This window comes from Lontra canadensis, unplaced genomic scaffold (genome assembly GCF_010015895.1).
Source record: "Lontra canadensis isolate GAN:19392208 unplaced genomic scaffold, GSC_riverotter_1.0 scaffold45, whole genome shotgun sequence".
In the NCBI taxonomy this organism is placed as follows: domain Eukaryota; kingdom Metazoa; phylum Chordata; class Mammalia; order Carnivora; family Mustelidae; genus Lontra; species Lontra canadensis.
In genome coordinates, this window is record NW_022631039.1 from 15,015,370 (window position 1) to 15,027,431 (window position 12,062).

The window sequence follows — 12,062 nt, forward strand, 5'->3', positions numbered from 1 at the left end:
TGTGTCTTTCTCTGAACACACTCACCTGTAGACGCCATGCTGGGTGGCACTGACCTCTGCGGTGCTCGGAATGCTTCCTCTCAGAGATGTCCAGAAGCTGGAATGCCATGCCCATCTTTCTCTGGCAGCCAGCTACTGATGCCAGCGTCCAACCACGCCTGCCTTGTGCCTGTGACCTCCAGCCAAGGTCTCGGCCACTTCCGTTTGGCTCCTGTGATACTTCATGGCTGATCCAAGATGGAACATTGGGCTCTTGCTGAACATGAAAGTGTGTGGGGCTCCCCAGTTTAGGGGATCAATCCCCTGGAGGGCTGGCCACTGGGCCCACCACAGATCTGGGCTGAGACCCCATAATCTGCATTCCTTGCAGGTTTCCAGGTGACGCTGAGGAAGGAAACAGCAGAGCACATAGAGGGCAATCAGGGAACTGGTGGGTGACGTCCCCGAGGGCACCCTAGGCCTCCACACCTGCCGTCACTCACAGAACGGGCTCACACCCTGTCACATCTCCGGAGGCTTTCCGTGGTGGGAAAGCAGCTGGCACTGCAGGCTGGGGGTGCATTGCCATGAGGCGTGGGGGCAGTAACCGAAGTCTGTGGTGCATATTCGGGTCCCACCTTTTGTCCAGGCCTACTGACCCCCACCAAACAGCCAGGCTTTCCCACAGACGCCCTCCTGATGGGGTTTGCAGCCCCTGCCACCTGGTGTCCACAGAGGGCACTGCACTGAGTACTGGAGGAGCCCGTCCCACGGCCCGCAATTCCTGAGGCCGGCATCACTGTGAGGTTAAATCTAAGGAAAAATGAGCAACTCTAAAAATGTCAATTAACTACCAAACACATTAAGACAGGTGTACAAGGTAATTATAATAAATATTTTTAATTACATTTTCAAACACTTAAGCATAAATGTTAATATCTGGTTGTTAGAAAATACACACAATATTTACCCCCCTGTGTTAACATAAATATTTGGCTTTTGGAAATAATATCCATTTAAAATGAAATTTTTTTTAGGCACTTGGGTGTAGAAAGTGCTAGAGAATAAAACCCAATTATACTTTACTCCTACTTATAAGAGAGCAACCAAAATTATATCTGGTTAAGTATTCTATTTTCAACACTGTTTGCATTACTGACAGGAGAAAAAAACATGACCAAATGTATCCATATAACATTTTGAGTTCCAGAATATTTTAAACAGGAAAAATTTGATTGATAAAAATTTCAAGTTCCTTTTAGTCTGTTCACTGTGATACTGTTTTAATAAACACAACCCAAGGAAAGAATAATTTTTTAATAACCTTTGCTTAAAGAAATAGTCTTGGTGGGGTGGGGTTAGGTTAGAGACCCTAACTCAAGAGCATAGCAGGTGCATGAAGCTTGGAAACAAACAGGCTCATCAGGCTGCCGGTGTGAGCAGATGCCAGTGAGGTTTAATTTCAAATAACCTATAGATTTTTGCGAGAGTGGTCAAAGAACTGTATAAATAACACAGTGAACATTATTTCCAAAACTCCTAGGCTGGAGCTCCGTCTCAGGAGAACCCTGGGCACATTTCTTAGGGAATACATTCTTGCTCTTGGAGTCCTGCTTGTGAACGTCTCAGGCTATCAACGAGCAGGTGTCTTGTCGTGAGGTTTGAAGGTCGCACCCTCCTGTGGTGGGAAGGACAGGAGCTGGGTCTGGCTCCGTGGTCTGGGCTCTGCGATCACTGGGCCAGTGGCAGGGCCTGCAGGTACCTCAGAAGCTGCTGGCAGTAGGCAGGGGAGCGGTGCTTCTCGACGACGGCCTCCGTCTCTCTCACCAGGAGCTCAGGGAACAGAATGCTGCCTGCTTTGAGGACCTCTGTAAAACAGGAACACACCCTCAAAACGCCAGGAATCAGTAGTAAACCATTGCTGCTTATGGGAATAAGCTTCACAGCCCAGTTAAAACAGCCAGGAACAGAGCAGACTGCAACGCGAGGCAAGTTATCCAGGACTGAGTGGCCGCGCGTGACCCAGTGAGGAAGTGTCTGTTCTCTGAGAAGACATGAGGATCTCTAATACGGACGTGCCTGATAAAAGAGCACCAAACTATGCGAGGCCAAATGGACAGGGTTGCAAGAAAAAGCAGGTGAATCCACACTGGCTAGACTTCCACACCCGCTATCCCAGTGGACAGACCCACAGGTGGAAGGTCAGCGAGGACACGACCGACCTCTGTAGCACCATCTGCCAGGAGCCACGACAGAGTTTGCAGATGCGTCCATCCAACAGCAGCCAAACACATACTCTTCTCCGGCCCCCAGGCCCACTCACCAGGCGGGCCACATTCTGGGCCATGAAAAACACCGTAACAAATTTAAAAAATAGAAGTCCTACAATGGTTGCTCTCAGACAATAATGGAGCTAAACCAGAAATCAACAAGAGATCAACTGGAAAATCCTCCACATACTTGGAGAATAAAGAACACATTTCTGAATAAAGCAGTAGTCAGAGATGAAATCTTTTGAAAAGAAACTAAAGACCATTTTGAACTGAATGAAAAGGAAAACACAACCAAAATTCGTGGATTGCAGTGAAAACACTGCTTGGAGGGGAATTTACAGCATCAAATGCATCTGTGAGAAAAGAAGATCTAAAAATCAATCCTTTAATTTTCTACCTTAGGAAACTAGAGAAAGACAGACAATTAAATCCAAGGTGAGCAGAAGAAAAGAATAAGAATTAAGTGGAAATCAGTGAAATTGAAGCAGGAAATCAATAGAGAAAATCGAGAAAACCAAAAGCCGGTCCTCTGAACAAGTTGCAGCCCACAGATACGAGGACCCAGGAGGTCGGCTAGTCCCAAAAGACATACAAGGATAGAGGACCTACATCAGAGAAATGGAATCAAGAATTAACAACCTTCCAACACAGAAAGCACCAGCCCCAGAGGGGTCCAATGGTGAATTCTACCAAACTTTCAGGAAGAAATGATACCAATTCTCTACACTCTTCCAGAAGTTAGAAGCTTCCTAACTCAGTCTGCAGGGCCAGGATGACCCCAGTACAACACCAAAGGCATTACAAGAAAATATAAACCATTATCTTTCATGAACAGAGATGCAAAAATCCTCAACAAAATAGTAGCAAATCGAATCCAACAATGTATAAAAAGAGTTAGGCATGAACACCAAGTGGGGTTTATCCTAGGTATGCAAGGCTAGTCCAGTATTTCAATTAATCAATTAATGTGGGGCACCTGGGTGGCTCAGTCAGTTAAGCGTCTGCCTTTGGCTCAGGTCACGATCCCAGTGTCCTGGAATCGAGCCCCGCATTAGGCTCCCTGCTCTGCAGGGAGGCTGCTTTTCTCTCTCCCACTCCCTCTGCTTGTGTTCCCTCTCTCACTACGTCTCTCAAATAAATAAATAAATCTATCTTAAAAAAAATCAATTAATGTAATCCATCCCATCAACAAGCTGAAAAAGAAAATCACGTGATTGGAGCCCCTGGGTGGCTCGGTCGGTTAAGCGTCTGTCTTCCTCATAGCATGATCTCAAGTGTTCTGGGATCAAGCCCCACATCAGGCTCCCCACTCAGTGGGAAGTCTGCTTCTCCCTTTCTCTCTGCTGCTCCCCTTGTGCTTGCTCTCTCTCTCCCTCTATCAAATGAATAAAATCTTTAAAAAAAAAGGTAATGTACAAATAAAACAAATAATGTACAAATAAAACAAAGGTAACATATAAATAAAAAAATAAAACATAAAAAAATACATGGAGAGAGCCATGTTCATGGATAGGTAGAGTCAATATTGTCACAATGCCAGTTTTCCTCAACTCGATCTGTAGCTTTAAGGCCATCACAATCCCAGCAAGTTACTCTGCAGATACCGACCAACTCAATCTACAGTCTGTGTGCAGAGACGGAAGCCCCAAAGTGGCCAGCGCAGCCCTGAAGGAGGAAAGGGGGCCGACACAGTCTGACTTACAACTTTCCACAACCCCAGAGAAACGGACAGTGTGGTCTTGTTGGAAGAACAGATAGCTCGGTGGACCAGAAGAGAGAGCTCAGACGCAGACCCACAGTTGATATGGACCCACAGTGGACGTGGGCCCACGGTCCTCTGATCTTTGGTAACGGAGCAGCGGCAACACGGGAGCAAAGGCAGCCTTTTATGTAAATGGTCTGGAACAAGTGGATATCCAGAGGAAGGAGGGAAGGAGGGAAGGAAGGAAAGAAGGGAGGGAGGGAGGAAGATCTAGATGCAGACTTTACATCCTTCACAAAAATGAACTCCACATGGATCACAGACTGACATATGAAACTACAAGAGCTACAGGATCCCGAAGGAAACTTGGGAGAGAACTGGTGACCCTGCATGTGGTGATGATTTTTATTTACTCATGTCATCTGACTGCCATAGACATGGTGGAGCAAGGACATCTAACAATCTGCCTGCTGGGTGCGTCCCCCAGTAGGGGACTGTTTACAGCATCAGGGACCCAATAATCCACTTCTCGTCTCTAAATCCGCCAAGTGTGGGCTCTGTGGGTCCCCTGTGACCCAGGTCGGCGGGGCACATGCAGCAGGACTCGCAGCCATCCTAGGGCACCTGAGTCACTTCTTCTGAGAAGAAGCCACCTTCTCGGGCCTCTTCTACTGATGTGAGTTTCTCTGGGTAACACTGTAGTCAGTATTCGTTCTGCTTCCTTTAGCTGTTTTCGTAGTTACTGAACATCATGGTCTCTCTCTCCACTTCCTTTTTTAAATCTTGCATTTCATGACGGATTTTTCCTTAAGTGCCAACTTCACCAGGTCCTGAAATCCCCATCCCTGTGAATTAACAACTCCAGGACCTGGTTGTCCCCATCGGCGGCAACAACTTTTGGTTTCTTGAAATTGCCTGCATGTCTGTAAGTTCTCTCGAAGAGAACTCCAGAACACACGAACACGCGAACACAGTGCATGTCAGCGACGTGGGAGACCTGGACCCCGCCCGAATATGGCACACATGAGAGACGAAGGAGACCCTGACACCGGCTGACATGAATAGGGCCCACGTGAGACGTGGAAGACCCCGACACAGCCCGACACGAGAGATGCGGGAGACCCCGACGCTACCCGACGCAAACAGGGTGCACGTTAGAGACGCGAGAGACCCTGACGCCGCCTCAAGGAGGAAAAGACACCTCGGGCCAACATGGCTGAGAGATGCCCCCACCAAGCTTGTGTGTCCCCAGGGAATTGGAGATGTAAACAATAGCACACACAGCCACACACTCGTGAGAACGGCCAAAAGCCGCAACACCATCCCCAGCAGGTGCTGGTGAGGACATGGAGCCGCGGGGTACAGGTGGCAATGTGAGACGGGGCGGCCACTCCGGAGGACAGTTTGGCAGTTCCTTACAAAACTAAGGAGAGAGCAAGGTGTGGGGCTTGCGAGAACTTGGCCGCGTAAGCCAGACTCCCCCTCCACACCTGGTACGGCTGCAGAGTGAAGCCAGCACACTGGGGTGTCCTCCAGCTGCTGGTGCCTGAAGAATACCGCCCAGCTGTCCACACAGGCCACACGGTCACGCACTCCTGCCAGCGACGGCCCAGGGTGGCGGCTCTGTGTGCGCGAGGGTCCCTAGGGGTCCTGCAGGACCTTGGGTCTGGGAGTCAAAACTGTGTCCGTAACTCCACCAGGCATGGCTCTCTGCTCACTATGGGCAGGGTCCATGAGCCTCCAATGCCCCTTGAGATCCCTTAAGAATGTCCTCAACAATGCAGTAAAAATTCCTTTATTAGGTCAGTCCTCCGGCACCCAACTCATACCTTAATTCATTAGTTTAGAGTTGTAATTTTTTTGTTGACTTGACAATGCCTGCCTTTAAACTGGAGCGTTTGGCTCATTAACATGCCACGAGATTGCAGCCGAGGCTGGATCTGGTCTGTTTCCTGTTTGTCCCTGTTTCTGTATTCTTCCTGTCCTTGTTCCTTGACTACTTTTGGGTTACTGGCATATTTTTTACACTTCCGCTCCAAGATCTCGTAATCGGTATTTTACTTACATGCCTCTGCAGGACACTTCCCGTGGCTGCTGTGGGGACACTGAAGCCACGCTCCCCGGGCTCACTGGACCCACCTTCTGAGCATCTGTGCACTGATGGGGGGGCACAGCAGGGGTGTCCTGGGTCCCCAGCATGCCACATGCCCCGCTAAGAATGACCAGCTGACAAACAACAGGACAGAGTCAGCCTGGGCACACTCAGGCCCCAGGCAGGACACCTGCTCAGAAATCAGTAGAGAGACAGCATTTGCGGCTTTCCAGCAGAAACGGCAGGTACAGGGAACCTGCTTCTGCCCCCACGAGCCTGACGGCTGCCACAAGCTTTTCTTCCCAAGACTGTTCCGAGCTCTGCGCTCATCAGCGTGACTTCTAGACATGGGTGACGTGCAGATGGACCATCAGGCGTGAATGTCGTTGGGGTCCCCACTCTGGGCACCTGCCTGGCCAGTGTAGGGCGGTAGCCAAGCACAACCACAGGGACCTACAACGGTGTCTCTCTTCCAGCTGCGCGCCTGCTTGAGGCTGGATTTCCTCCATCTGCCCTCACCAGTGCCACACATCAGGGCCACCGCCAATGCTGTGAACACCTAGCTGTCTTCCACGGAGAGCCACAAAGTGAAACACTACCATTCTTCCGGCTTGTTACTTTGTTTTGGAAAATATATCTTCCAAAGCCACGTCATTTATGTTAACACACAGTGGCCTTACTGTTACTCTAAACAAATTAACAAATATCTAAGATTTTTTTCTCAACTTTTTCTTTTTTTTTTAAGATTTTATTTGCTTCAGAAAAGTGCATGAGTGAGGTAAGCACTGAATGGAGGGAGGGTCAGAGGGAGAAGCAGGCTCCCTGCCGAGCAGGACTCGATCCTGGGACTGAGATCATGACCTGAGCCAGAAGCAGACACTTAACCAACTCAGCACCCCAGTTGCCCCCCCAACTTTACTTTCTATCATGGCCAACATTACAGGCTATAACCCACAAAGACAAAGGCCTTGGGTCAGCACTGATGTGGGTCCAAAGAGACCCCAAGGCTGCAGACCTGCTACCCCGTGCTCAAAAGGCCAGGCCTCCGTGCTCCAGACAGGTCTCAGAACCAAGCGCCCGTCACACCATGCCTACCTAACACCGCATCCTGGACAGCGGCCTCTGGGTCATCAAGGTACACGAGGAGCTCTCTGTACAGGAACTGGATGTTGCTTTGATAGTGGGCCTTCCCGTCGTCATTCGGGACACACGCCAGCCATGTGACCAAGGCAGAGGTGGCCGCCAGCCTCACTTCATGGGAAACGTCATCCAGACGCTTCAGGAGCTCTGGAGGGAGGGCAGGACAGGACAGTGAGACAGGGACTGGAGCAGGCACCTGACCCCACAGCGGGGCGTGCTCACCCTCGGGCCCCAGGAAACCCACATCCTGTGGGGAGCCTGGTGTTCACACACAAGGAACTGGGGCAGCTCCCAGTGTCCTGGGACCCCTTGACTGCACTGGCCAAGAGGCGGACACAGGGAGTGCCTGGTCCTGCATTTGCTGTGCATGTGCGCAGACCTGGGCTGCTCTACCCTGTGTCCTCACCCACGAGGCAGCCCCATGCCCTCTGTGGCTCCAAAATGCTCAGAGTCTCTCACCACGGGTATCACACACACAGCTGGCTGCCCCGTCCCCTTGATGTGCAGACACCCCCCTCCCTCAAACTGCAGGCTTGGGGACAGTGCTCAGGGCCTGGTGACATGACAGCCGACACCTGCATCAGGCTTGTTTCTGCTGAGCTCTGGGGCCGGACCACTCGGCCGCTGAAAACAGTAATCATCAGCCATCACAGGCAGCGGCTCACTCAGGAAAAGCTGGCTCGCATGTGGCCCGTGCCGGGCATACGCATCAGAGTCGTGGGAGGTCTCAGAGAAGGCAGCTCGGAATGCCGGCCCTCTGCAGCCAAGCGGCCATACTTCTGCCAACACACCGCTCCCAGGAGCATGAAGCTAGAGATGCAAGTAAGGGAGCCCACCAAGGAGATCCTCCTGGACTTAAAGCAACCCCAAATGCCCCCAAATGAGCCATCTTTTCACTGGGTTTTGTTTTAAAAAGTGAGCAAAAGCCCAACAAGTGTGGACAGTCCACAAACCACGCTGGCTGGATGTATTCACAGACGGGAGTCTGGAGGTCGTCATTGTCGTGATGGAAATAAACACAAAACCAAAAACAAACTTGCAAGACTGTGTGGGAAAGGTGACTTCGACTCTGGGTTTCGTCGAGATGCAGAGCCTGCCACTCCAGAACATTCTGAGCCGCCACCTCTTCCAATGCTGGCTGTCCGTCTGTCCCTCATTCCAGAGCTCTGCTGCACAGCCCGAGCCTCCCCCACAGACATGCATCTTCCTCTCCCGGAATCCGCTCTCTGCCACATTCAGTCTCGTGCACCCAGCAGCCCCCCAGTTGAATCTCATTTCCAGGAATTCTTATCACCACCTCTTAAAATCACTACATGCCGAGGTTCGGGGAAGGACAGGTGGCTGTCCACCAATCACTACATGCCGAGGCTCCGCTGTGTGCCCACAGCCGGCGGTAGGAGTGGAGAGCCACGGGGGTGTCCAGACACTGCAGCCCCGGCCAGCGCCAACACCGCTCCTCTGCGTCCACAGGGGCCCTCCCTGGAGTCTCTGCATGGCATTCAAGAAGGTCTCCTGGGCTTTCTCAGGCACATCTTGGTTCCCATTGGCAATTCTGTTTGAACTTGGAGGTGGGTTCCAGAATTCACATCTCCCCTCCAGCAATGAGGGTACCTGCTGTCCTTCCCCATGCTGGGTTTCCCAGGTGTTTTAGGACCCTCTGCATCCGTTGCGCTGCTCCTGCATCTGACTGGCGCCCGGTGCTTGGACGCCACAGGGCAGAGACACAGGACTTCAGGCACGAATGGGTGCCCACTCTTGCACTGCAGGACCCCTGCTATGTGGTGGGACTGCACCCCTAATTCCTGGGCACAGGCCGCCCCTGGACTATGCTATCTACCCACAGACAGTTCATCTGTCACAGCTATGCGGGGACTCAGCACCAACCTGACCGAGAGTCAAAGGAGCAGTTTCTAGCTTCCCTACAAAAGAACAGAAAGAAAAAGGTCCTACCAGGGTAAATCTTGATGAACTTCTCTGGATCAGCCACGCCACCGGAGGTTTTTAGAAATCTGTTAATGATCTGGCACGAAATTAATCGTGTCCTCTGAGAGTCCTCCTCCAGGGTGGTTAGAATGTCTGGCATGAGTGTCTCCCGCACTTCCCGCATCTGCAAAGAGAGGATATGAGGGACTAGGGCCCCAGCCCGGCAAGGACACTGGCATGGACATGCCGTGTGCACCTTGCCCGTCATGCGAGGAGCCTGGCTCTCCTACAAACAGAAAGGAATCTGGAATACCATCTGGAAATTTTACATAAGAAAACCGGAACCTTGGGATGCCTGGGTGGCTCAGTCGTTAAGCATCTGCCTTTGGCGCGGGTCATGATCCCAGAGTCCTGGGATTGAGTCCCACATCACATCAGGCTCCTTGCTCAGAGGGGAGCCTGCTTATCCCTCTGCCTCTGCCTGCTTGTGCGCTTTCTCTCTTTCACACAAATGTGTAAATAAAATCTTTAAAAAAAGAAAAAAAAACCCTGAACCCTGATTTTAAAACCTCCATGACTTGGGCAATTTTGCTTAACGTGGTGAGTTGAAAAATCCATTGTTCACGGTCTTGGAAGCACAAATGCTACCTACTTTCTGCTACTGTCTATTGTGTCCAACCAAATTTGGGGGACACTGTAACTCAGATCACAGTGGTTCAGCGTAGCAGGAAGGGGAGCTCATGCACTAGGCAAGCCCCTGGCCATGTGTCCACAGATGTGGGGCTGAGCACAGTGACAGCAAGCAGGCCCCGCTTCCCTGACAGTCCACAGAAAGCCCAAGAACTGCCTAACTCAGGTAGGCTCCTGTGGTTATGCTCTCTGCTCTGCAAGGAGTAACATTTAGTATATATCCCAAGAAAACCCCCGATGATCGAAACACAAGCTGTTGCCTGCGGGTCACACTTGTCCGTGGACCCATGCTCCCCCCCGCCCCCAGTGGCTACAGAACATGGGCAGTTGTGTGCGTGTCCCCCCTACCCTGCTGGGGCAGGTGCCCTTGGGAGCCCTACCTGCTTCTCTGACAGGATGTCACTGCTGATGAGTGCCCAGAGGCAGGACACAGCTGCCGTGCGTATGGCTGCTGCAGTCTTCCCTGCATGCCACTGCAGACTGGGGACCAAGATGTCTTTCGTCACGCTATCGAGGTAGTGGTGAAACTGCCTGGGGTGTTAACAAGGGAGTGAAGTGGAGAGAGCCAGGGTAAGGGGAAGCCAGAAGCAGAGGGCCACAGCTTCCCTGGGGTCAGGAGCCCTGCAGGGGTGGGGTGGCCTCCCAGGGCTCCTGCTGGCCTCTGCTGGGTCCAGTGCACGTTCTGAGCCCTCGCCCCCCCAACCCCGCTGCAGGGGTTTTGCCCGTCTCTCCTGCCTCTGAAAGAGGAGGAGTGCGCTGACCATGCCAGCAAAGTCACTTGTGTGTGTGGCCCTAACCATCCCCTGTGGGCACACATCCCTCCACCCCAGTGAGGGGCACTGCTGGTCTGAGCCCAGGGCTTGAATGCCACAGCTCGCAGAGACATGGAGGCTCCTGCCAGCTGTCAGGACGTGTCATCTCAACGGTCAACCCCCACGTCCTGGTCGGCCGGTCCAGCTGGGGGCCGTAGAGCCTCACAAAGAGAACTCACTGAAGCTGCACTGAGGACACCTGAGCACCCTCACAAGTCCCACTGTGCCACCACTGTCGTGGCGAAACGCGTTTGGTTCAACAAAGAATCTGTCGACTTATTTCTGAGTATTCTGAAGCATGTTTTAGAGGCGGCTCACGTCCCAGATACCAGCTGCTCTGGGAGACTGATGAGGGGACACCTGCAGGGCGAGGCCAGGCTGCTCCCTGCGTCCTGCCCACTGTTCCTCTGGTCCCACTGTCCCTCTGGTCCATCCGATGGGGCCTCCATCCCCGCTGAACTTCCCCTCTGTGGAAGGCTGCACTTGCTGACTTCCAGCAGGGGGCACCCCAGAACCAGCGATGCAGGTGAGTGATAATGGTTCTGGACAATTTTCTCGCGCGCGCTCTCTCTCTCTCTCTCTCTGACACACAAACACACACACACACACACGGATTAGGTTTTCAATGTGCTTTAACTTCCACGCAAAGAGCTGCTGTTCCCTGCAAAGTGATTCACAAGAGGTCTCCTTAGAAAGACCTAACGCTGACAGTCGTCCTCCTGGACCCAGATAGGTGTCCAGGTCAAGTGGCTGGAAGAGCAGAGGCTGAACACTAGTCAGACTGTGCTCGGCCGTGGGAAGACAGGCAGGCCCCACGCGCAGCCGGGGTTAGTCAGAACCCATGCTGGAAGCAGGGACACATTGTGGAGGAAGACCTGGCACCCAACTTTTTGGAACGGGGCCTCGTGGCATGGCAAGACGCACGTGGGTTGGCAGGTGGGTCCCCGCTGGAACGAGGACACAACCCAGGAGACCATGGGCACACTGGTCCGTGACCCCGGCCACCCTCGACCTCCTACCATCACCATCACCCCTTCCCCAGTCCTCAGTCAGCCTCGAGGAGCCAGCGGAGCCAGCTGGGTGGTGGCCAGGAAGGCCTGTCACACGTCCATAGATGCCCTGGAGAGCAAAGGCCATGCGCTGGGGACTGGCGCCCAGGGCCTATGTTTAGGGGTGCTCTGTGGGAGGACCAGCCCCGTCCATGGAGGGCCCCACAAAACACCTCCTCACACCGAGAAGCCATATCCTGTCCCCATCAGATACTCGTGAGACTGAGGACCCGGGGCAGCCCTCCCAGCACCTGCCCTCTGCCACCTCTGAGCGGGGCCTGCGGGGTGCATGCTGGCAGCAGAGGGTCAGCAAGGCACCCCCAGGGCTCCCGCTGTCTGGGCGCCGTTCCGGCTCCTCACGAGGATGCAGGGGAGCACAGGCTCCAAGGAGCCCGCCAAACC

The 12,062-nt window shown here is 52.7% G+C and overlaps 1 protein-coding gene and 1 pseudogene across 2 annotated transcripts in view; both read right to left on the reverse strand.

Moving 5' to 3' along the window:
- Positions 1–853: 853 nt before the first annotated feature.
- The window catches only part of DNAAF5 (dynein axonemal assembly factor 5), a 45,200-nt gene continuing 33,991 nt past the window's right edge, over positions 854–12,062 (reverse strand). The window contains exons 10-13 of one of the 2 annotated variants that reach the window (XM_032872852.1): positions 10,180–10,330; positions 9,137–9,293; positions 7,142–7,333; positions 854–1,847 (exon numbers count right to left, since the gene is read on the reverse strand). In XM_032872852.1, coding sequence (XP_032728743.1) covers positions 1,711–1,847; positions 7,142–7,333; positions 9,137–9,293; positions 10,180–10,330 — 637 coding nt within the window. In that variant the 3' untranslated portion in view covers positions 854–1,710. The remainder of the gene's footprint in view (positions 1,848–7,141; positions 7,334–9,136; positions 9,294–10,179; positions 10,331–12,062) is intronic. The other variant, XM_032872853.1, reaches the window with a different exon arrangement.
- On the reverse strand, positions 4,224–4,915 carry LOC116876570 (annotated as a pseudogene).